We start from the raw sequence: 26728 nt of genomic DNA, 5'->3' as shown, positions 1-26728 counted from the left end.
TGATTTGTAATGAATCCAGAATGTATGACATTTTAGTTTTTTTAATTGCATTACAGAAAATAAAGAACTTCATCACAATATTGTAATGTTCTGAGACAGTCCTGTAGTTGGTTGGTGGAACAGAAGGTGGTGTAGAAAACAGAGTGAGACAGCTGAAACAAGAAGATGAAGCTCACGTTAGAGAAAATGAACACAGAAAGCCACTTTATTCCATTGGGGGATGTTGCATACCTTTTCTTTCAACAATAAGCAAGTAGGTGAACAAATAAAGAAGCCGATTCAGAGCTTTCAGACACAGGTACACACTACCAGTAACATGTTTGGACACACTTTCCCATTCATACATTCATCTGAATGAGAACACGTGTCCAAACACTGTGTGGACCCGTGGACTAACAACGTCCTTTCTGTCCTGCTGTGGGTTTTGGTGCTTAGTGCTGCTTTAGTTTTGCATTTGGTGAATACGTGTAGTATAGTGCTATGAGGTATGATCTTCATCATGCTGGTGTCCAATGATTTGACTTGCATTAAAAGTGTATTCGTGTTGTTTCCTGAAATCAACAAAACAATAGTTTATTCTGAAACAGACTGCATCTGTCACCGAAGTAGTGCTTATCTTGTAAACATTAGCTTTTTAGCTCAATTCATTTCACAACGTGATTTTCTGCCCCAGTTGTGTTTATTGTCAGTGTCTTACGGGAGGAAAAACAACTGCATCGCTGTATCTTTAAAATCAATGCAGGCTTGCTTTTGGTTTCCATGTGTACACAAAATACTGCATGGCATCGTCAACAAAACATAATCAGACAGCAAAAAACTTGCATTTCAGATAAAACACTATAAAAGTAATTTGAAAGAAAATCAAAACCCAATGAGCACTAACGTAGTGCATAAACCGTCTTGTTTATTCAGGAAGTCAAAAAAAGGTGGTTTAGTTCTCATACAGGGCAAATAACATTTCCTTTCACAATGATCCAGTACTGATGAAAAAACGTCCAATGTTCTGTTGTTGGGCCTTTGAATATTAGGAGTAACTGCTGGCTCAAGATATCTGTCTCCTTCTCAACAACAACAGTTGTCCCTCTGATTCTTGGCCAACAAAAGATTCCAAAACCAATAGTTGTACTTTTTTTTGTGTTGGACTTGGTGCTTTATCTGCATGTTCGTGTCACGGGCAGTTAGAAAACAGGAACTGGGAGTCCATGTCTCGCTCGTTACTTGAACCGTCTTCCTTCCACATCCCCTTCCTGACCGCTGACAAAAACTCGGGGCTTCAGCAACAAAGCCCGTACTGGAGGAGCATCCCCAAACATCGTCATTCAAAAACCTCTTTATGTAACTTCATTTTTTTTTTTAAACGCTATAATCAGTACTGGAGTTGAGGGGGGATGAGGGGGGATGGAACCCCCCCTGAAATAAAAACGGTCCAATCCCTTTCCATCCCTTATGTCATTTCATCAATGAATGTGGTTTTACTGCTATTTCAACATTTAGAGTCATCACCAGAAAAATAACACCAGACAAATAACTTATTTGACAATTTTCACCTGTTTCAAGTAAATTTTCACTTGAAATAAGTAGAAAAATCTGCCAGTGGGACAAGATTTATCTTCTTATTACAAGCAAAAAAATCTTGTTCCACTGGCAGATTTTTCTACTTATTTCAAGTGAAAATCTACTTGAAACAGGTGAAAATTGTTCTTTTTTCCAGTGATGAGTCTTGTTTTAAGTGTAATGAGATTTCTTTACTAAAATGAGACATTTTAACTAGAAATAAGACAAATATTCTTGTTAAGATTGTGAGTTTTTGCAGTGATCCATGTTACTTATCCTGTGAAGGACAGAGTCATATTGATAAGTTCAGAAAAGTGTTTTTTATTGTTGTGTTTTGATGTATTTGATGTAAGCCCAGTGGATATTTAAAGCTTACAGAAGGCTGCATTTAACTGCTGCTATGTCATTCCTGCAGTATTTCTGCAGCTGTTTTGGTCACTGCTATTATTTGTAATATATTATATTATTTGTAATCAGCACAAATTATCTGTCCCCATATGATCAAATCAACCACCCCCCCTGATTGTTTTTTACAACTCCAGTACTGGCTATAATCATTCAGCTCAAACAAATCAATGGCATGTGAAGGATATGCTTGCTAACATTGTGGATGAAGCCGCCTTTTTGCCCCAGGCGAGCACTTCCTTGTGAGGTTTGGCAGCGAGTTTACATATCCATGTCCCCGTCGTAGGCCAGGGTCAACGGCTTCTGCGGTGGACAAGAAGTTGTACTGATTTTCAATGGATTCCTGAAAAACAGAGAGAAAGAGAAGACTGCAACCCAATTTGTTTTCAGATCATCTTTGAAAAGAATTCCATTATTAGATAAAAGCAGCCAAAGTATTGGCTGGAATACAGAGTTCGTACTTGACAAGCTTCTGTTAATGGAATAAAATGCGCCATCTTTCACCATTTACATCCTGCGTTGATATACAGGACTGTCTCAGAAAATTACAATACTTTGATTTTCTGTAATGCAATTACAAAAACAAAAATGCCATACATTCTGATTCATTACAAATCAACTGAAATATTGCAAGCCTTTTATTGTTTTAATATTGCTGATCATGGTTTACAGCTTAAGAAAACTCAAATATCCTATCTCAAAAAAATAGAATATTCTGGGAATCTTAATCTTAAACTGTAAGCCATAACCAGCAACATTAAAATAATAAAATGCTTGCAATATTTCAGTTGATTTGTAATGAATCCAGAATGTATGACATTTTAGTTTTTTTTTTAATTGCATTACAGAAAATAAAGAACTTTATCACAATATTCTATTTTTCTACAGTCCTGTAAAATGTGAACCACCTATTATGGAGGTTCTGTTTTTACGCCTGTGCCTTGTAAACAATCTCTTGAATGAATAATACATACCAGATTAGGAATGATAATGCTATTATGAAGATTATCAGGATGAATCCAACCACAGTCACAGCATAGACCCACAGCTTAACTCTTCCATCTGCACAATCAAAAAGCAGTTTTTAATAAAGGAGTGAACTATATCTTCATGAGCATGTGGTGAGAATTTCCAGCTTTTCTATGGTTCATTCGTTTTTTCTACTGTTTATGACAAGCCCTTGTAAAGGGGGTGAGTAAATAGATCCTGGAGCTCTAAAGAGAGGCTCAAGCTTAAGCACATTCTCAGGCATGCTGGCTGAAGAAGTAGAGAGGATTTCTGTTTCCGTACCTGGACCTACAGGATGCAAACTCCATTCACTGTAGAAGTCTTTTGTCTGAGACAGTCCAGGTTTTAATCTCCCAGAATTGGTTTTTACATCAGCTTTCTTGTTGTTGTCCACCTCTGGAGTTCTTGTGCAATAGTCCAAGAAGCCGTGCGAGGTCATCACTTCAGTATAACCCCTTTCACAACCACACAGTCCACTCTGGGTGAGAAAGTAACAGCATTTACATCAAGTGTTACATTTTGTCATTCCTACACAATACTGAGAGACTGACAGATGTTTTGCTCTGCATGATCAAAAAAATGTATTCTCTTAGCAGAGGTTGCCTTTAGTTTGACTTTAAGCTGTGCACCTAAGGGGGGACATAATGCTGTTTCTCATATTTATGTACTAAAAAAACAACACACTACCAGTCAGGCTAAAAACAAACACTGGAACCAGATGCAATAAACCATTTTGCAGCTTCAGCAATCTATGTGCAGTTACATGAGAGTACTCTAAGCGGCAGTAAAACGTCAAACTATGGCGATGTTTTTCCATTTTCATGCTGTTGGTGTGTGGATCCCCCACACATGCAGCCCCACAATCACTGCTATAAATCTGATTAGCTTTTGATGGCCTGTTGTGGGAAATTAAAAATGTCATCTGTCAAATTCTATATAACCCTGCACCTGGCTGATGAACACCTATCAGCATCGAAGGAATTACACAGAATTACAGAAATTACAGCTGCCTAATCAAAGCACAAGGATCTTACCGGTGTACAATGTGAGAACGGTTTTGTGCACGGAGGATGGCAGTGTCTCAGTCTCGCTGGCTTTTTCTGCTGAAAACAACCCCCTAGAGAAAAACACCACTTTGTCATTTCTACTGCTTTACCTATTGATTATGAAGTTGAGCTTAGATCAGTGGCCTATCATAGTCTCGGATCAAAAGCTGAACATTTTAGTCCCAACATGGAAAATTGCATGTCAAAATTTCAGAGTAACACTTTGGCCTCTTGCTTTTCTCTGCAGAACGAGGTTGTTCCTTCTAGTTTTATATTTGCCAGAAAATACCTCCTTACAGAAATAATATCCCATTTTGCCCACTATTTACAGAATATCAAACCTGCCTAAAGCTTTCACTCCCACAACACTTAAACCGTTGATCTGTTTCCCTGTTGGCTTTATTTCCTATAGATAGGCTACAAATACACTATTATATTTAGATACATTGAAAGAGTCCCAGCTCAGAGTCTGGCTTATTAATTACTTATCTTAAGAGGGACCAGATAAATCAATAGAAGCTGATCTAAAAACAGGTTAAATAAGGTGTACAATTGTACAAGAACATGGTAGAATTGGCGTTGTAGAAGAATGCATCTGCGTCTGTGTTTAAGTTTGAGTGAAGCTGTCTGGGAAAAGATCATATCTGTTGGAGAACAATCTTTTTACTGTATAGCGGTGCTTCAAACTCCATGGATGATGCCGTTGTGTCACTTTTGTCAAATCTTTCCAAATGTCTCTTTGCCTATTATCCCCTGATTGTATGAAGATATCTGTTCTAGATTAAATTCTACACCACTACCACCTTCCAGTTTCACACCTTTCAGAAATGCCAGCATGGAGATCACCTCATTGTCATGGCAACACTCACAGATTTCTTGTTGAACCATCAAATTATCTGATATCGTGGCAAATATCCAAGCAACCCAGAGTGAATTGAAAAAAGCTCAAATGGACCGACTTCAAGGGAACAAGAATAGAAGTAGAACATGTTCAGCTGAAGTCTTTTCTCCCACTAGGGGAGGTTTTACCTGCCAGTGTTTATGTAATAATTGCTTGGGGGTTTATGTTCATGTTCTGGGTCTCAGGAAAGATCCTAGAGACAACTTTGGTTGTATTAGTACAGGGGTCGGCAACCCAAAATGTTGAAAGAGCCATATTGGTCCAAAAACAAAAAAACTAATATGTCTGGAGCCGCAGAAAATGAAAAGCCTTAGAATGAAGGCAACACATGCTGCATGTATCTATATTAGTTACAACTGGGGGAAGATTTTTTTTCATTATGCACTTTGAGAAAAAAGTGGAAATGTCGAAAAAAAGTGGAAATGTAAAAAAAAAAGCGGAAATGTCGAGAAAAAAGTGGAAATGTTGAGAAAAAAGTCGAGATGTCTAGGAAAAAGTCGAAATTTCGAGAAAAAAGTCGAAATGTTGAGGAAAAAGTCAAAACTTCGAGAAAAAAGCCGAAATGGCGAGATTAAAAAGGAAAGAAAAAAGGAAGAAAAAAGAGGAAAAAAGGAAAAAAAGAAGAAAAAAAGAAAAAAAAGAAAGAAAGAAAGAAAGAAAGAATAAAAAAATTAGAAAAAAAGAAAAAAAAGAGAAAAAAGAAGAAAAAAAAGGTCAAACTTTTTAAAAAAAGCTCCAGGGTGCCACTAGGGTGGCTCTAAAGAGCTGCATGCGGCTCTAGAGCCGCGGGTTGCCGACCGCTGTATTAGACGCCAGGGGCGATTTTAGCATCAGAGCTTTGGGGGGGCTCAGCCTCCCCAAAGTTCATGGACCACAGAACCCCTAGGGGGGTCCGGGGGCATGCCCCCCCGGAAGAAAAATTTGTAGATTTTAAGTAAAAATGGATCAATCTGGTGCACTTTGAGGTCAAAATGAAGAGACTAGATCTATGAAGACCTATACACATCAATATCTTCTTTACTGTTCTGTGGTTTTACAGCGATGAAAAAATAATTGTTTCCCTATATACATTCTGCATACAGGTTATGGTAGAATTTTGCTTGCATAAATAATACCAAAATCACTTCAGGGGAGACTCAAGTAAAGTAACATTTTGCTTTGTAGGCAAAACAAAAGTAAAATTAAATCAAATCAAATGGAACTTCCTAACTTATTGGCTGGAATAATATTCCGACAAGATAATAATATACTGTAAGCTAAAGCAGGAGTTTGCAGTCAACTAGTTGAAATTAATATGTGGCAGTATTTGTGGGGGTCAAAATCTATTTAGGGTGTACCTACTACCACAAATAGATCAGTGTATTGGAAACACTGACTATTCAATTGTGTGACTAGAAAGACACCAATAAATCTGAGAAAATGTACTTTAAGACTTAATTGTCTTGGAAACGAACATTTGAAAATCACATTGTATTATTAAGTTGGGCTACTTAAGGCCATTTCATCACACATTCATGCAAATTGTCTCTTTTTGGATTCACTCAAACTCTTGTGTGTGAATCAGCTTATATAGCAATCAATCATACACATTTTCTACAAATCTGACTGGTTAGAAGTTGGTAGGCTTCAAAATAGGGAAAGAAAGAAAGAAAGAAAGAAAGAAAGAAAGAAAGAAAGAAAGAAAGAAAGAAAGAAAGAAAGAAAGAAAGAAAGAAAGAAAGAAAGAAAGAAAGAAAGAAAGAAAAGCGTGCCAAGCTATAGCATATCGTCATCATCACATCAGACAGGCTGTGTAAAGCAGCCACTTGCGATTCTGAAGGGCTTAATTTCATTCAGAAAACAAGAGACCCGTTTGAAAATATGTTCTTCACTTATGCCCATATTGTTTCTCAAAAGACATTGCATCCATTTAGACCCGCTTTACTGCGAGCTAGCATGATGGCTGGCTGGCTGGGTGTGTCATGGTAGCCTTGCCTATAGTCACCTGTCTGGCAGGCACACTGACAAGTTATTTTGTTTAGCTACTACAACGGTATGCGCTAATTTGCATATCAATATGCGCTAATTGAGTAACTAACGACTCTGACTGCTCAATGCTCACCTCACAGTTTCATCATGAGTGGGGACTGGGGAGAACGATTGTTGACTGTGAAGGGCTACTTCGTTGCTGCAGTGTGTGTGTGACCTGTGTGAAGTGAAGGGATTAGGCACATAGATAGAGGAGGGAGCGCCTGGCAGTAGCGGTTCTAGAAACTTTTCGGGTGGGCTTGAGTCAGGGCCCCCTTGGTGGGCTGAACCCCCTAAATGTTTGTCAGCACACCCTAAGAACATAGAAGGGGGAACTCACACACAGCGCATTGAGTGTAATCAGAAACTGCTAGTAATGACCACCAGAGGGGGAAATAAAAAAAAAAAAAAAAAATTTTTTTTTTTTTTTTTTGGGGGGGCTGAGACTTCTTTTGGGGGGGCTCAAGCCCCCCCAAAAAGGGCCTAGTGGCGCCCCTGTTAGACGCTATACAAATAAAATTGAAAAGTCTGCCTCGAGGAAGATTCACATTTACATTGGCATTTTCTGTCTGTCTGTGCTCTCAGGAGTTGTTTCATGTGGCAAATTCAAAGGACGACTAAAGGACACTGCAACTTTTCACCTGTGACATTGACACCGTCTGAGCGATGACACCACACTTCCCTCTCATTGTTATTCCAGCCCCCTGCTCGCCATCGGTAACTGTAGCATTTCCCTCCTGTAGAAATAGTAGAGTTAGAGAGACAGTGCTTGTTAGCAGTTGCAGTTGGGCATCTAGACCTGTCATCAAGCTCCTAAGTAGCTGCAGAATTCCACTTCTTTCCTGCAAATTAGATATTTATGTAATAACGGGAAAAAAGAAACCCTCCTCTATTGATGCAGACTGCTACAAGACAAAGGCATCTTTGGAGAAAATAAAATTGGTTTGAAACGGGTGAAACAGGCCTTCCTTTCATACAATCAAACCTCTTATTTCCCTTGACGGAACTATATGCAAAGACTGTTTTGAAAAGAGATACATTAAGCTGTTTTATTGCATTGAGGGAAATGGAGACGGTGCTTAAAGTTAGCATAGAATTATAGGAAGGACGAATCATCAGAGGAGATCAACCTGTAGGCTACATTCTGTGACTACAAAAATACATAAGTTTGAAAATCAGAATCAGAGTAAGCTTTATTAGCTGTTGTTGTCATGTTCACACATACAAAGAAATTTGGTTGCAGCTGTTGGTGACACTATATAAATTAAAGCTGCAAGCAGCGATGAATGAGCTCTCGCACTCATGGGCACCGCCCATTAATGCAAACCATTAAATATCAAATTTTTCGCCAGGCCTGGCTTGCGTGCAAAATTTGGTGACTTTTGGGGCACGTTTAGGGGGAAAAAAAACTTTCTTTTTAGTAAAGCTAGTATAGTTAGTGTTTAGTAAACCTCTAGCTGGTGTTGGTAAATCTCTAGTTAGTGTAAACTCTAGTGTGTTAGAGTCAGTAGTCATAGTTGCAGCTATAGAACAAGACCAAAATAGTTAGTCTCAAATATAGCTTGGTGGTAGATATGCTGCTATAGGCTTATGCTGCAGGGGGGACCGACATGATCCACTGGGCGGTGCCTCTCACCTTTCTCCTCCTCTCCTCTTCCCTTCCTCTCTTCTCCATTTCCATTTTTTATAAGTATCTCGTAGCCATAATTTTTGTCCATCGTTTCTGTAGTCTCTTGTGCTGGCCCCTCTTTTTTTCTCTTTTGTGCATGTTTGCACAACACATTCTCACTCCCAGCTCGTCAAAAACCGACGCTTGGTCAGGGCCCTTCGGCGTCAGTTTCTGACTCACAAGGTCGCCCTCAGCGTCTAAGCACCGACGCAGCGGGCTCTCAACAGATTCTAATGTAATTCCACCCGAGTCGTCATTAACCCGGCCGCGTCGTTTCAAGCCGCTGAGAGCATCAGTCCCATTGGATAAAGGAGGATCGGACACACGGAAGTATTCTAATTACTGTCCGTTTTGACGTTAACAGCGATTTTCACAATGATATCTGCAACATTTCTTAAGGCAGAAACACCACTGTATCCTTGTTAATTACACAGCATTAGTGGGTTAATTTCCTGCACATTAATTTTCATGTTTTTCCCTTCGATTCTGAGAAAGAAAGAGTTGTTTTATCAGTGATGGATAATTGTAGGCAATACACTACCCATAATCCTCAGCTACCATTGCTATAGAGACGACGCCAGTCCACTTTGCTTGACAAAATCGTTTTAAATATTTATTCCACAATTAAACAGAATGTGAATGTGAACTAAGTGATTAATAGTTAAACATCAAAATCTATTACTGTCCCACATCGGCTGAATCCTAAAATGTGTGCTCCAAAAAACTAAATGTTGTAAAAATGTTTTTACTCGCGCAGTATGGCAGCAGATAATAGTGTTTTTTTTCTGTCTGTACCGTGCTGAAACTTTGTGTATTGTGATAAATAATATATAATAATTTGTATTCTAGTTTGTTTTTTTTTCCTCCCTTTTTTATGTATTTAGCTAGAATTTTAAAACCTGAACAATAGAATTCAACGTAAAATGCCGGATCTTGTCCATTAAAAACAATACTTTTTGGAACATAGTGTAACAACCACAGATAAGATAAGGCCTTGCCCGCCTGGGCAACACATCAGCATTTGGCCGACTGGTTATTGCAGTTGCCTGTGGTCTGGGAGACTGTGGTTCGAGACACGCTCTGGGCACGACTTGTTCGCCACAGTATTTTCCTCATTGTGTTATGGTTTTCTTTTAATATCTTTAACATTTCTAAACACAAAAACACGAAAGTGTCCTTGATAATTCAATAATACAATAGGTTCATGTTAAGGACATCCGTTTTAATTAGTTTTCCTTCGATTATGACATGTTATTAATGCTCAGTAGGCACAGGAGGTTTGTTATGTATTGTTATGAGGCCTATTTCGTGTCTATTTTTGCACAGTTCACTAACGCTTTGAGCTAGGAGGCTGACATTCTAGACTCTGTATCAGGAGGGGACTTTCATCCACTGTGCGGAGTTTCAGATCTGTGTGACCTTCGGAAGTGTCAAAGGTCACCGCGTCTGTTGCTTTTCGGGCCTGCGAAGACTATTTCGTGTCTTTTTTTGCATAGTTCACTAACGCTTTGAGCTAGGAGGCTGAAATTCTAGACTCTGTATCAGGATGAAAGTCCCCTCCAGTGAAAAGTCCACTTTTTAACTGATTTGAATATGAAACAGGCAGTGATCAGAGTGTCCAACAGCTGCCCTGGGGACAAAGAGATATGCACCTCTGAGATGTTTTAAGCAGTGGTCCAGCATGTTATTTTCCCTACTGGGACAGTTAATACATTGTTTGTGTGTATTTTGTTCCAAGGTTGTAATTTGGCCAGTGAAGATATGCAGTGCATCAATCATGTTGGTCTGGGGTGGGATGTAAACACCAACCATGATGAAGGAGGAGAACTCCAGCTGTGAGTAAAAAGTCTTTAGATTTTCCGACAGCGATAATTCTAAATTAGCTTTTAATTCTCTTCTAGAATCGATGGGCATTTCAGAAAATTTTAACAAATCGACGCACTGTTTTAATTATGCCATCGATCTTGTCCTGACTACGGTGTAGAACCTGATAATCTGTCCGTGTCACCTGTAAACTCCCTCCTATCCGACCGTTATTTAATAACGTTTGAATTTAACATTATCAATGTTAAAGTGAAAATTAGGAGGTATTATTTTAGCAGATGTCTATCCAATGAAGCTATTGCTAAATTTAGGGAGGCCATTGCTCATCTTACGACAGTGGAAAATAGTGAAGTAGTTGAGACCAGTGACCTTGGTTCTACAGTTGACAGTTGATAAAGGATAATAAAAATAACCCACGTTTTCTGTTCAGCACTGTAGCCAGGCTGACAGAGGTGTCTTCAGTATTCACATTCATTACTCAGGTAGAAGTATAGATACTAGAGTTTAAAAATACTGCTGTAGAAGTTGAAGTATCAAATCAAGTTTTTTACTGAAGTAAAAGTATAAAAGTACTGGTTTCAAAACTACTTAAAGTATAAAAGTAAAAGTAATGTAAGGGGGGAAAAAGCCATTAAGGACAAAAGCCATTGAAAATGAATGCATCTTAGTATAATGCAAATATATTAAAGAACCATATATGTGTACTATTGAGCATTAACATGTGTTTCAGAGAGCAGGAGATATGATGACTAGTTACCTATAAGTATTGTAATGGTGCAAAAAGTCAAACTTCAAAGGCATGTTATCATTTATCCCAACCTTTATTGGAATGTACATCCAAGTTTAGTTGCAGGAATCTGAGGGAACGGATGTAAGAACAAAACTGGACAAGAACATCTGAAACAACCACAACCAAATTCACTCTATCTGGATGGAGCAATTTAACTGAATAGTTTTTGTTTAAAGGCCGAAATGAAATAGAGTAACGAGGCTGTTTTTAAAATGTAAGGAGTAAAAAGTACAGATAATTGCATGAAAATGTAAGGAGTAAAAGTAATAAGTCGTCTGAAAAATAATTACTCCAGTGAAGTATAGATAACCAAAATCTCTACTTAAGTAAGGTAACAAAGTATTTGTAATTCGTTACATGACTCCTCTGCAGGCTGACAAAGAGTCACAACTCTGTTGAGCTGTGCATTCCTGCAGCTCTCATTAGTGAAGACTTTATGAGCTTCTTTAACAGTAAAATCATCAGAATTAGAGAGGAAATCAACCAGGCCCATCTGGTAGCGACTGTGAGCATTTTTTCAGCTTTAACGACTTCCTTAGGCTCTGAACTGGACAGACTGCTACCTTCCTGTAGACCTCGCCGTCGTCAATAGAGCTAAATCATCCACATCTGTTAGACCCCATCCCTACTCGACTACTCAAAAATGTTTTTTTTTTCTCTTATTGGTACGACAATAATGGACCAGATTAATTTATCCCTAAACTTAGGATGTGTACCACAGGTTTTTAAAGTTGCAGTAAGACATTTTAGCTAATTATAGACCAATTTCCAACCATTTGTATCTAAAGTTCTGGAAAAGGTAGTTGCAAGCCAGTTATGTGAACCAAACATGACAAGTTCTGTTTCTACCAAAAAGTTATATTTTGTTTTCATCTGACCATATAATATTCTCCCAATCCTCTTCTGCAGCATCTGAAGTTTGCTAGAGAGCAAATTTCCGACGGGCCTTGACATGTACTGGCTAAAGCAGGGGGACACGTCTGGTACTGCGTTCCTGCAGCATAGTGTGTTACTGATGGTGCCTTTGTTACTTTGGTCCCAGCTCTCTGCAGGTCCTTCACTAGGTCCCCGCGTGGTTCTGGATCTTTACTCATCGTTCTTGTGGTCGTTTTTACCCCACGGGGTGAGATCTTGTGCTGTATCAGTGTCTTGTATGTCTTCCATTTTCTAATAATTGCTCCCACAGTTGATTTCTTCACACCAAGCTGCTACCTATTGCAGATTCAGTCTTCCCAGCTGGTGCAGGTCTACAATTTAGTTTCTCACGTCCTTTGACAGCTCTTTGGTCTTGGCCATAGTGGAGTTTGGAGTGTGACTTTTTGAGGTTGTGGACAGGTGTCTTTTATACTGATAACCAGTTAAAACAGGTGTCTTTTATACTTATAACCAGTTAAAACAGGTGTCTTTTATACTGATAACCAGTTAAAACAGGTGTCTTTTATACTGATAACCAGTTAAAACAGGTGTCTTTTATACTGATAACCAGTTAAAACAGGTGTCATTAATACAGGTAACGAGTGGAGGACAGAGGAGCCTCTTAAAGAAGAAGTTACATGTCTGTGAAAGCCAGAAATCTTGCTTGTTTGTAGGTGAAAAAAATACGTATTTTACAGAGGAATTTACCAATTAATTCAGTATAAATCTTACAATGTGATTTCCTGGATTCTTTCCCCCCATTCTGTCTGTCATAGTTAAGTATATTAAAAAGTAAAGTATATTAAAAATTACTTGCAAGTTATTCATTCATCTTATTTGATTTATTTATTTTTTGATGAAAACTGCAATAAATAGATAGAAACGCACTTTAAGCTCTGTAATTTGGCACAGAAACAATTTTTACATCGCTCAATTATGTGATGCATTTTTGACATATAAAATATTTGCAATACCCAATAAAGACTTAAGGAACTTCCTATACATGCATCATATATGTTGTTTTTTTTGCATCAGGTCTCAAATGGAATAGAAAAGGCCAAATTCTTTGTTCAGAAGTGTCTTCCTCAATACCTTTGCAGGGCTGGGTTTCAAAGACTTGATGTGGACAACTGCCCTGATTTTCCATGGCCTGAATGATCACAGCTTTGGAACGTGCTTGGTGGCCAATGGACTCAAAACTCCGTCCCTCCAAGCAGGTCAACTGGCAAGAACTCCAAAGTGACCACTCAGTCAGATAACAATCTCCTGTGGGCAGAAATAATCAAAAAGATCAGCGACGACACAGCGCAGCTCTTCTAGCTCTTCTGACCACTTTTGTGTGCACACATGTAATTATCACAGTCCAGAGTTTACAACGTTTTCTGCAACAAAACTATCAATTAAAATAACTATGTTGCAGTTCGATTTTATAGCAGTTTTCAAAATTCTACATTTTCCTTTCTGTTGGTGCAAATTTATAGTTTATACTAGTAATAAAAGTGTTGTCAAGTCTGACTTTTGGCACATTATAAATAATCCCCTCTTACACAGTGTTTTTTCAGTTGCGGAGGTTCTACAAAGTTATTTTCTTTTCATTTACCTGAACATTCAGTTTTGACCAGCAGCTTCTTCAATATTCTTGGATTATGTTTCACATCTTTCTATCGTATATGAGCTTGACTCTAGACTGTTTCGAGCCTGTAGACCTCCCTGAGCTGACCTCGGTCGTCAATAGAGCTAAATCAACAACGTCTATGTTAGACCCCATCCCGAATCGACTACACAAAAATGTTCTTCCTCTAATTGGCATAACAATACTGGACCAGATCAATGTATTCCTAAACTTAGGATATGTACCACAGGTTTTCAAAGTTGCAGTAATTAAACCTTTACTTAAAAAACCTTCTCTTGACCCAGACATTTTAGCTAATTATAGACCAATTTCCAACCTTCCATTTGTATCTACAATTCTGGAAAAGGTGGTTGCAAGCCAGTTATGTGACTATTTGTATAGAAATGATCTGTTTGAAGTTTTTCAGTCAGGGTTCAGAATGCACCATAGCACGGAAACAGCACTGGTTCGAGTCACGAATGACCTTCTTATGGCCTCAGATAAGGGATTTCTGTCCATACTGGTTCTACTGGATCACAAGATCCCAGTATTTTATTGCACAGGTTAGAGCAAGGGACAGATCTAGGTTGGTTTAAATCATATCTGACAGATTCCAGTTTGTTCATGTACATGAGGTTTCTTCAGAACAGTCAAGGGTCTGTTATGGTGTTCCGCAGGGTTCAGTGCTAGGGCCAATCTTGTTCAGTTTATACATGCAGCCCTTGGGAAGTTTAATCAAGAATCCCAGCATACATTTTCAATGCTATGCTGATGATACACAGCTCTATTTGTCTGTGAAGCCGGATGAAACAGAACCATTAACTAAACTTCAGGCATGTCTTAGCGACATCAAGGACTGGATGTCCGCAAATTCTTTGTTTCTAAATTCCGATAAAACAGAGGTTATTCTTTTTTGTGCAAAGCATTTTAGGAAGGGATTAGATGGTGTTGCAAAGGCCTCCAGTACAACTCTGAGATGCCTCAGTGTTATTTCATCTCCGTAATATCGCAAAGATTAGGAACACCCTCTCGCAGAATGATGCGGATTCACACATTTGTATCTTCTAGGCTAGATTAGTTCACCCCTCTGATCATCCCACTGCTTGCTTCCACCTGTCTGTATGGATGTCTGGTAGATGTCTGCTGACATCCTGACCTGCATTCCCTCCCTCCGACCACCTCACTGTCTGCTGTCTACATCTGCTTATATAGTCATCCCTGTAGTGCACCAGATAGCCATTTTGTCTGTGTCTTCCTTTGTCTGTTTTCCCTTTGCCTGCTCTGGCCATCAGGGTCCCGCCTTATGAGCCAGGTCCTATTTGTAATCTTTTTCCCTCCTAAAGGGGAGTTTTTCCTTTGGCCTAAGGTTTTTCTCCCACTAGTGGAGTTTTTACCTGCCATTGTTTATGTTATGTTTATGTAATAATTGCTCGGGGGTCATGTTTTGGGTGGCGTGCCTTCTCCAGGTGGGTGGAGAAGTCCTGCCTCAGGTGGAGGAGTTCAAGTATCTCGGGGTCTTGTTCACGAGTGAGGGAAAGATGGGCCATGACATTGACAGATGGATTGGTGCAGTGTCCGCAGTAATGCGGTCGATGTACCGGGCCGTCGTTGAAAGAGCTGAGTCGAAAGGCGAAGCTCTCAATTTACCAGTCAATCTAGGCACCTACCCTCACCTATCGTCATGAACTTTGGGTAATGACTGAAAGGATAAGATCGAGGATACAAGCGGCCAAGATGAGTTTCCTCCGCAGGGCGGCCGGACGCTCCCTTAGAGATAGGGTGAGGAGTTCAGTCACCCGGGAGGAGCTCGGAGTCGAGACGCTGCTCCCTCACATTGAGAGGAATCAGCTGAGGTGGCTTAGGCATCTGTATCGGATGCATCCTGGACGCCTCCCTAGAGAGGTGTTCCAGGCATGTCCCACCGGGAGGAGACCCCAAGGAAGACCCAGGACACGCTGGAGAGACTGGGTCTCTCGGCTGGCCTGGGAACGCCTCGGACTCCCCTCGGAAGAGCTGGAGGAAGTGTCTAGGGTGAAGGAAGTCTGGGCATCTCTGTTGAGGCTGCTGCCCCCGCGACCCGGTTCCGGATAAGTGATGGAAAATGGATGGATGGATGGATGGATGGATGGAAAAGCTATGTTGCAGCAACCAGCTATAAAAGGTCAATATATTTTATGAGCAACTAAGAAAATCAAATAAATGTGAGTGCAACTTTGCCTGGGCAGGGGACGAAGCACGGCTGTTCCATATCCTGTTTGAGATGCTCCCTCCGAACGTCTCCACAAAGCTCCGTCTTTGCAGCCCGAGGATGATAATCAGCCTTGTTACCCAAGTGGATGACACATGACAGGTTCCTTCTGCGGAGCCCTTCACCACACTCTGCACCCTGCACACACAGGCATACAGGTATATGACAGTTGTTAGTATCAGTAAATGTTTCCTTTGGTAAGTACAGTTTTATATAATTTCTGTATTTATGGTTACCATAAGGTAAGATGTTTTTTTCTCTTCTTCATGGGCAGTATTGGGTGACAGAGAAACAGTGGGCTTGGTCTTCACTTAAAAAACAATCGTCTAGCATTGTGTGTATTTCTAACCAAGACTGTATGCTCATTTTTATCTAAATAAAACATTTTCCAAGTCAGTTCACACATTTGCAGCATTTTACTGTATATGTCCACTGTTTCTAAAATTGTACAACTGCTAGCAGTTCTTTTCATCTCTGGGTCTGTATTGTAGGAACCCTCTACATCTGAACCGCTCACTGGAATACACTGTATTTTCAGACTTAGGCGATGTGGCAGGGTGCAGGATTGGGGCATGGTCTACAGGGGAGAGAGGGTGTGCGGGGGAGTAGCGCACAGGTGAAGCGGCTGGAACAGCTGATGGTGCACAGGTGTGCCTAATCATTATCTGTGTACTTCAGTAGTGTGCAAGCCCTGGAGACAGGGCCCGCACACACGTGACACACGGAGAGTCTGTCACGACGGCAGCTGCTTGTATGTGTGTGTCTGGTGACCGACAGGTACCAATAAACAATTTCTCCGCTAAAAAGCACGTTTCCTCATTCCTGTTGGCTGACCCCAGTAGCACGAGTTGGCTACAGTGGCGCCCAATGTGGGGCGGAGGCAGGATGTTGGAGGAACGCAGGGATCGGACCCTCGAGGCGGTGGTGTCGCTGTCGCTGGCGCAGGCGCAGGTTCCCGAGGCGGTCCTGGACGCACCGGTTCCCGAGGCGGACGCGTTGGTTCCTGAGGTGGGTGCGCCAGCTTCTGTTCCGGAGGCAGTCCTGGATGCGCCTGTTTCGGTTCCTGGGGCGGTCCTGGGCACACTTCGGCAGGCAACGCGGAATCCGTCTGCCCCTCGGCCACCCTTGGCCCAGTCCTGAGAACGGCCCTCTCGCCGGTCGGCCCGGCCCAGAGGGCGACCTCCCGAACAGTCTCGCCGGTCGGCCCGACCTGGAAGACCCGGTGACCTCAGGCCAGGGGGCTCAGATGCCGGTCCCTGGCTTCCTTTCCCGCTCTGAAGGGGAGGGCGCAGGGGGGTGGGGGTGTTGGCTAGACCGGATGGTCCCCGGCCTGAGTCGGGCGATGGGGGGTGTGGCAGGGTGGAGGATTGGGCGTGGTCTGCGAGGGTGCAGCACACAGATGGCGTAGGCCTGGTTCAGCTGATTCGGCACACCTGTGCCCAATCAATCTCTCGACCCTGCCTGGGTACTTAAAGATCGGCTGCACACCAGCAAGGCGCTCAGAGGGATGACAGAGCTGCAGAGTGTGCTGATACACGTGTGTCTGGGTGACAATAAAAGTCGACGATTTCTCCACTAAACCCTGTGTCCTCTTTCCTGTCCGGCGACCCCGGTAGCACGAGTAGGCTACAGGCGACCAATAACAAAACTGCACTGTTGCATTTTCAGAATGAATTTCAGAATATAAAATGTAACAAGTCCGCCCACACTTTGCATGCCATTGTACACAATGACATCACACAGAAGTAGAAAGTTTTGGTGCCAAACTCAGTGCAGGTCATACCTGTACGGTGCATGGAGACCAATCACTTAGTAACCACATATAGCAAGGAGTTATGGGACATGGTTTGGTCTGCGTTAGCTGAGATGGGCAGGGACGTCCCCCTTGGCGAGCCTCCTGCAGCATTCTCCGAGTGCGCACCAAATGGCCTACAAAAAGTCAAGGTGAACACATAATTCTGAAAAACAGTAAATCTGGCCTGACAACACTTGCAATCTGCATCGAAGTGTTGAATAGTCTTTTTGGTAGAATACTTGTGAATCTCATCAGAGGCAACATTGTGGTTGATGTAGGACAGCACAGGGTCCTGCAAGGCTGATTAAAAACCTAATTTCTATTGATCATGCAATAGGTAGAAGTTGTTTTGTGTGTATATGTGGTTTGCTAGGGGTGACATGAGGTTTGTAAGACCCAGGCAGACAGCAAAAAAGATATGATAACTGCCATGTTAAAAATCAAACAAAAACATTATTACTATTCATAAATTCTTCTTCTTCTTCTTATTATTATTATTATTATTATTATTATTATTATTACTATGCTAAATGAATTGCCTTTTATTTTTTTAAGTCTGTAGTTTTTATTATTATTATTATTAGTATTATTATTATTATGGGCATGCCAAGTAGTGGCATGACCATATTGCAATCGTCCAGAATGGCCCAAAGGGCAAAGTTGCGAGCATTTTGCTAACATGCTAAAGTCGCAAAAGTCCAACTGCGCACCAGCGGGTGTACAGCATGACCCCGCTCTGATATGGAAAAAAAAATCCCCAAAAAATAAAACATGCCCGATAAAACGAGTAAAAACATGAAAATGAATTTCTGCACAATTTTTTCGTCACGGCCCGAACCGCAACGTGCACCTATGCATGGCATAAATCGTTGGATGCAACTCCATCGTGCCTCGATGGGCATTACTTTTCTCAGTCAAAAGTGTTACCGTGGCAACGCTAGATGCCAAAAAGCAAAAAAAAGGTGAAAATTCGGACGCTTTTGCTAGGCCGAACTTTATCGTAGAGACATGGTTCAAATTTACAAACACTCGGCCCGATTGGCACTAAAGGACCGTACAACCTCATTATGCTACTTATTACGGTTTTTGCGATATTTAACTTTCAATTAAAATAATTATTCAATTTTATTTTGGACGCTTGGCAACGGTTTATTGTACATACATCATTACAACATTGAAAAACCCGGGACGCGTTGTACTACATCATATTTTAGTCTCATCATGCTAGATATTACAGTTTTTGAGATATTCAACTATGCTCATTTTGATACAAATGGAAATTTGGACGCTTGTTGTTGTTGACGCTTGCAATATCGTAGAGACTTTGATCCAACGTTAAAAGACTCGGGTTGCTGTGGACTACAACATACTGATACTGACAACATACTCATTACGCTCACGTTTACAGCTTTTGAGATATTGAAGCCAAATTGTCCCATTCTATCCTATGGAGCTTGTTACCATGGCAACAAAAACCTATGCATTTGTATGGGGGACGCTTGTTGCTAGGCAACAGGTTATCGTAGAGACATCGTACAAATGTTCCCCCGACTCGGCACGCTGTGGACTACAACCTATTCAAATTTCATGAACCTGTGATTTAAGAAAGTTTTATGTGAAAATCCAAGCCAAATGGCGCCATTCTTTCGGATGGGGCTTTTTATCATGGTGAAAAAAAAACCTAGCCTTAACCGGAACATGTACTCACACATAGCATACATCAAACACGTGGAACCATCGTGCCTCGAAGGGCAGTACTTTTCTCAGTCAAAAGTGTTACCGTGGCAACGCTAGATGCCAAGAAGCGGAAGAAAAGGTGAAATTCAGGACGCTTATTGGTCGGCCAAACTTAATCGTAGAGACATCATTCAACTGTTCCCAGACTCGGATCGCTTCGGACCAAAACATCTTTCAACCTCATTATGCCAATTATTACAATTTTTGAGATTGTAAACTTTCAATTAAAAAAAAAGTCCATTTCACTTTGGACGCTTGTTGCTAAGCAACAGGTTATCATAGGGACATGATTCAAATGTTTCAAAACTCGCTTCGCTGTGGACTACAACATATTAAAATTTCATGAAGCTGTGATTTACATACATTTTAAGTCAAAATGCCTGCCAAATGGCCCCATCCCCAAAGGTTTATTAACAACCTTTAACGGTGTAGTAACCCTACTAGTACCTACTAGTAACTACTTCTTGGCCATTATTAATCACCCTAAACCAGAGGTCGGCAACCCGCGGCTCTAGAGCCGCATGCGGCTCTTTAGCGCCGCCATAGTGGCTCCTGGAGCTTTTAAAAAAAATGTTTGACCTTTTTCTTTTTCTTCTTTTTTTCCTTTTTTTCTCTTTTTTCTTCCTTTTTCCTTTCCTTTTTAATCGCGACATTTCAACTTTTTTCTCAAAATTTTGACTTCTCGAGATTGTACTTCAACATTAATCTCGACATTTCAACTTTTTTCTCAACATTTTGACTTTTTTCTCCACATTTCGACTTTTTTCTCGAACATTTCAACTTTTTTCTCGAAGTGCATAATGAAAAAAAAATCTTCCCCCAGTTATAACTAATATAGCTACATGCAGCATGTGTTGCCTTCTTTCTAAGGCTGATACAAGACTTTTCATTTTTTGCGGCTCCAGACATATTTGTATTTTGTGTTTTTGGTCCAATATGGCTCTAAAACATATTGGGTTGCCGCCCCCCTCCCTAAACCACACAACCCTGAAGCAGGGGGTGTGAATGCAATACAACCGTAAACATCTCAAACTGACATAGAACCACCCCAAACACAACCACTACAGCCCCAAACCAAACAAGCAAGAGGGGACGAATGGGAAGTAGGGCATGCCCCAGCCCCGCCCCTTCCTATACGCAGAGTACGCACATTGCGTAAGGCCCCCGACGGCCAGGGGCCCCCAATTGCCTGAGCGAATTTGCGGAGTTTAGGCAAAGAACGTACTATAGGATCCTCCCACTATCTGAGTACTACAGACAGACCCCTCGCCACAGCTGCTGCTACGGTATTTGCGCAGTGGTGCGTTGTGAATCCAAAAACGTAACTTGACGTTCAATCTCAAGCGTGCACGGTGCAGCAGCCAGCAGCTGTTTGTTTACGTTTTACGAGCCGGCGACCGAGCCGGCGCTAAAAAGAAAACCTAGTTCAGAGTTACAGTAGTAACAGTAACACCAACACTGCAGACTGCAAAATGAAAAGGATATATCCTTCAGGTTGCGAAAAAAAGAAAAAGAAGCAACGGAATGATGAGCTGCGTCAACAGCAGTCAGGTAACCAGCCAACGTGACTTCCATGCAACTTGCAGTGTTGCAGACTAGTAACGTCAATGTCGTGTTTTTGTTTTTAAAGAGGAATTCCACAATTTTTTTTATATTTTACTATGTCATCATGTAATTAAGAGGAAAAAACCTTTCCAGTGTAAACATTTATGTTCTACACATGAATCGTGTGGGCCTGATGCAGAAAGTCCATGCATGCTATAGAGAACCAAAGTTTAGCTATTCACACAGCTGTGAGTTTTTTTTATATATATATATATAGAGAGAGAGATAGATATACTCTACTGTCCTGAGACATTCATAGCCTTTAGGCTTGTGTTTACAATTTTTGTAGCTGAAAAAGCTAATTTCATGTTTCGGAGCTGTGTTATTTTATTTGTATTTGTTTACTGTTACTACTATATTTTTTAGAGCTATGTGCAGTCAGCCTGTAGGCTTATTAACAGTTTATTATTTATGTCAGTGTCAGTGGTTCTCAAACTATGACCAAGAGCCTCAGTATTACATATATCTGTATTTGGCCACATACTCCAATCTCAGAATATGTTGTTCCAGGAACCTCCCCAGAAGGAAAAAAAAAAAAAAAAAAAGAAAGTTTGCTGAGAAAGATTTGCACCACATTCTCTGGAGTTTTGGTGTAATATTCAATAAATGTGTCTACCTCATTCTGATGTGTTTGTCTACCTACTCTGAATATGGATTTTAACTGTTTTTAAGGTGAGAGAAACCCTGCAAAAACACTGGCCAAAATCAGTCCAAATCGGCCCAAATCGTGCCCAAATTGGCCCAAATCGCCGCGGCCGCCGGCTGCCACGATTCCTGCTTAGGGCCCCCTGGGAGCCAGGATCGGCACTGGCATGCCCATATCAAAATTTCCTGAAATGTTCTAGTTAGGGCCCGAGCACTTGCGAAGGCCCTATTGTATCTGTAGGAATTTTCCTTTTCCTTTTTTTTTTAATTTTTTTATTTTTCCGACGAAAGGAGGCACCCCTAAACGTGCCCCAAAAGTCACCAAATTTTGCACGCAAGCCAGGCCTGGCGAAAAATTTGATATTAAATGGTTTACATAAATGGGCGTGGCAAAATGGCTCAACAGCGACTCCTAGAAAACTTTGTGCCTCAAGCCCCACGATACGGTTTGACGTACATGCACGAAAATCGGTACACACCTGTATCATGTCGCAACTTAAAGAAAAGTTTCCTGGCGCCATGGCCGAAACCGAACAGGAAGTCGGCCATTTTGAATTAATCTTGTAATTTTGGCGCAATTTATGCCATTCCTTCTGCCGTTAATGCGGCCCGAACCGTAAGGTGCACCCAGGTGTGTTAAACATCAAAATGTGCGTCTCCATCCTGCGACGAACCGCATAACTTTTCTCAGTCAAAAGCGTTATCGTGGCGACGCTAGACGCCAAAAAGCACGCATCCCCCCTTCATCTGATTGGTCCATATAGAAAAAAATGTGTGCCTCAAGCCCCACAATACTGTTTGACGTACATCCATGAAAATCAGTACATACCTGTATCATAGCGCAACTTAAAGAAAAGTCTCTTGGCACCATGGCCGAAAGCGAACAGGAAGTCGGCCATTTTGAATTAATCGTGTAATTTTGGCGCAATTTATTCCACTTCTTCGGCCGTTAATGCGGCCCGAACCGTAACGTGCACCCAGGTGTTATACATCAAAATTTGCATCTCGATCCTGTGATGACGCGCATTTCTTTTGTCAGTCATAAGCGTTACCTGGGCGACGATAGATGCCAAAAAGCGCGCCCCCACTTCATCTGGTTGGTCCATATTTGATAGTTCCTACTTTCTGCCATAACTTTTAAATGGTGTGATATAAAGAGTCATGGGTGGTGTCATCTGACTCGGTATTGAGTACTTGACCTTCATTGGCATGAATTAGCCCCGCCCATTCTTCTGATTGGTCGATATGTGATAGTTCCTATTTTCTGCCATAACTCTTGAATGGTTTGACATAAAGAGTCGTGGGTGGTGTCATCGGACTCGGTTTTGAATTTTTGAACATAATTGGTGCAAATTAGCCCCGCTCCTTCATCTGATTGGTCGATATCTGATAGTTCCTACTTTCTGCCATACATTTTGAATGGTTTGATATAGAGAGTCGTGGCTGGTGTCATCCACTAAATGCCTGAAGACATCTACATGCAAGTCATACATACATGTATACTGTATTACACTACATATAATAAACCAGTCATGCATCCTTTCTTTCACTCTAATGCTATGCACAAAAAAAGGTCAATTTAAAACAAATATTGTACACCACCATATATCCAGATTAATGTTACTTTAAAGCTGCCCTGTGAGAGACACTCATTGGTCATGCAACAACGTGCCCTGGTCTTGATGCTATTCATATGAGAAAAGCTGGACTCACAGGTGTAGGTAGATCCAAACATTGTCAATAGTAGCAGTGCAATTTTCCTTATTGTGGGGTACTGATACTGGTTAACATGTTTAGATCAAAGGTCCACTGCACCCTCAGACTGCAAATGCTGTTTTAAAGCAAATGAGGACCGTCTGTGACAGTGGCCATGAGTGTGAGGGCCCGATCAATCCATTAATTATTAATGTTTAATTTTTCTTATTTTTACTTCTCATCCTAAAAGGTGCTACTGTTGTTGTAACCTTCTCTTTCTAATGTGTATGTGTGTGTGTGTGTGTGTGTGTGTGTGTGTGTGTGTGTGTGTGTGTGTGTGTGTGCGTGTGTGTGTGTGTGTGTTTGTGTATACACAATATCTTTATAATGCAACACATTCTCTTTCTGTTCTCTATAAGCCAGCTACACATTTTTCAATCCAATTCATGCAACATGCACCAAGCGCAACATGGTGTATGTTTACATCTTGTACAAGACCTACTACATGGTGGGGCAGATTTTAGACTCTTTTAGGCTAAACAAGGGACAAAGATGTTCAGCAGAGGTGTCTTCAGTATTCACATTCCTTACTCAGGTAGAAGTATAGATATTAGAGTTTAAAAATACTCCTGTAGAAGTTGAAGTATCAACTCAAGTTTTTTACTCAAGTAAAAGTATAAAAGTACTGGTTTCAAAACTACTTAAAGTATAAAAGTAAAAGTAATGTAAGGGGGAAAAATGCCATTAAGGACAAAAGCCATTGAAAATGAATGTATCTTAGTATAATGCAAATATATTAAAGAACCATATATGTGTACTATTGAGCATTAACATGTGTTTCAGAGAGCAGCAGATATGATGAATAGTTGACTATAAGTATTGTAATGGTGCAAAAAGTCAAACTTCAGAGGCATGTTATCATTTATCCTAACCTTTATTGGAATGTACATCCAAGTTTAGTTGCAGGAACGGATGTAAGAACAAAACTGGACAAGAACATCTGAAACAACCACAACCAAATTCACTCTATCCGGATGGAGCAATTTAACTGAATGGTTTTTTTTTAAAGGCCGAAATGAAATAGAGTAAAGAGGCTGCTTTTAAAATGTAAGGAGTAAAAAGTACAGATAATTGCGTGAAAATGTAAGGAATAAAAGTAAAAAGTCATCTGAAAAATAATTACTCCAGTGAAGTATAGATAACCAAAATTTCAAATTAAAGGAGCTTGAGGCAGGATCGAGGCAGGATTTATGAAAAAAATTCGTATACGTTTTAAGGTTTCTAGTAATAATGTCAGATGAAGCGTTCCAAACCAAAACGAATGAGCCCTCTATCGTATCTCTCCGTTGCCTTGAACAAGCTGTGTGCTGCAAAATGTGCTGCAATTGTGGGGCCGAATTTCCCGCGCTGTCCTGCGGATGTGACGTCACATGACGCTGCATGCGAGTTCTCCCCGTTCTCCCGTGCCGGCTTCACTGTTGGCTGCAGTACCCCCGACAGCCGTCGTGGCGAAGGGTGGCGCTAGAGAGTCTCATTTCTTAAAAGGAGCCTCATGCTCCTTTAAGAAAGGTAACAAAGTATTTGTACTTTGTTACTTGACACCTCTGATGTTCAGAGTATACCCATTCATCCTGCAGAACCTTTGTGTAAGGCTAAACACACTGGATCATTTCAAATTTAATGTATTTATTTGTCACAGTCACAGAATTGACATAATCAGAAGTAACAACAAATGTTCAGCTGATCTGTTCCTACAAATGTGTCTTTTTCTTTTTTTTCTTTGTTGTCTTTATTTAGGTTTGCCATGTTATATAGCTTGGGATAGACATATACTGATGTTGGTTTACCTTGGCTTCCACAGCTGAGGGAGCAGTCTGCCCATGGGGACCAATCAGAGAGTAGACAGTTGATGGGACACTCAACCACGCATTTTTCAAAGAGTCGCCACTTGTTGATCAAACCTAACTAAGAAACAAAGAAGGACATGCTAATTATTTCCAGTAACAAAAACGGAATATTCATATATTCACCTTTCTAAACAAGCTGTAGTTCCTCTCAAAATGCTGGCTATGCATTAATGAAAACATCCAAGTCACTTCCACTAGCATCACTGATTTTAGGTCTAATAATTCTGGCTTGTGTGAGGATCGTAGGAGCTGGAGCATTAAATTAGATATCAATATCTCTTAACTGAAAAGCAAATATTCTGTTAGTTAATCCTTGCAATTCAGTGCATTTCCAGTGTGGATTAAGAACTTTTTCATTTATTTTTTTAAGCTAGGAGTTTATGACATTTGTATTTTATAACATATTAGTTGTCAAACTAAATTGTATTTTTGATTTTTTTGAATAACAAAAATGCTAAGGAGTGACCATGCATGACTTAATCCTAAAATATATAGTATATCTGCAATGAGAGTCTTCTAAATGTAGGAACAATATAGATTATGGGTATTTAAGTCTTAACATAATCATTACCTGCTCACACTCCCGCAGTTCTACAATCTTGGCATCACTCCGCACACAGTCCAGAAGACGCAGCTGTGCACCTTCACCACAGATGGCATTGTCACTCAGCTGGCATGTACTCCATTCTGCACAGGCAACAACATATCTACATTAGTGTCAATATCAGATCACTGACATCACATTATTTGCAAGACAGAACTTGGACCAAATCAACATTTGAGAACAATATTTCTTCCAAAGAGTTTTGTGACTATAGCGGTATTTATATTTGAAAGTGGGGAGACAGGAAAGTTGGGTAGGGAGAGGGGGGAAGACATGCCGTGAAGGGTGACAGGCTGGGATTTGAACGTGCACCGCCTACACAAGGACAATAGCCTCTGGATATGGTGCGCCCGCTCCACCAACTGAGCTATCTGGGGCCCTTGATTGTCGAAGGGGGAGAGGAGACGTCATGTGTCTGGTACAGGGGGTGGTCCACCATCTCCCAAAACTATGCCAGCAGAGGATCTTGTCCATGATATAAATAAAGGGAGGCCTGTTTTAGAGGGAATAGAAACTCAAAGAAGCTGCCGCTTTCATACATGGTACATCATTCCACTACTGAATATGCAACATAATCACAGATTTCTGTAGTTCTCAAGAAAGGTTTTTCAGTGCACATCATAACTTTTAATTTATTTCTTTACTTTTGTGGAGTGTGAGGGAATGTACGACCCAAATGCAAGAGAAAAAGAAGGAGAAGGAAAACAAAAAAGTGGGCTTTGAGGCTGGGCCGACAAGTTAGAAACGGGTTTAGGAGGCAG

The 26728-nt window shown here is 40.8% G+C and overlaps 1 protein-coding gene across 1 annotated transcript in view; it reads right to left on the bottom strand.

Annotated features, from left to right (window-relative positions):
* Positions 1-2213: 2213 nt before the first annotated feature.
* Positions 2214-26728, bottom strand: part of thsd7ba (thrombospondin, type I, domain containing 7Ba) — a 326602-nt gene continuing 302087 nt past the window's right edge. The window contains exons 18-27 of the mRNA XM_061723024.1: positions 25935-26050; positions 25304-25421; positions 17763-17908; positions 15949-16117; positions 13212-13385; positions 7563-7658; positions 4002-4084; positions 3250-3445; positions 2934-3021; positions 2214-2302 (exon numbers count right to left, since the gene is read on the bottom strand). Coding sequence (XP_061579008.1) covers positions 2221-2302; positions 2934-3021; positions 3250-3445; positions 4002-4084; positions 7563-7658; positions 13212-13385; positions 15949-16117; positions 17763-17908; positions 25304-25421; positions 25935-26050 — 1268 coding nt within the window. The 3' untranslated portion in view covers positions 2214-2220. The remainder of the gene's footprint in view (positions 2303-2933; positions 3022-3249; positions 3446-4001; positions 4085-7562; positions 7659-13211; positions 13386-15948; positions 16118-17762; positions 17909-25303; positions 25422-25934; positions 26051-26728) is intronic.

This window comes from Cololabis saira, chromosome 6 (genome assembly GCF_033807715.1).
Source record: "Cololabis saira isolate AMF1-May2022 chromosome 6, fColSai1.1, whole genome shotgun sequence".
NCBI classification, from domain to species: domain Eukaryota; kingdom Metazoa; phylum Chordata; class Actinopteri; order Beloniformes; family Belonidae; genus Cololabis; species Cololabis saira.
The sequence above is the reverse complement of the archived record's forward strand: the minus strand, read 5'-3'. Positions and strand labels throughout refer to the sequence as shown.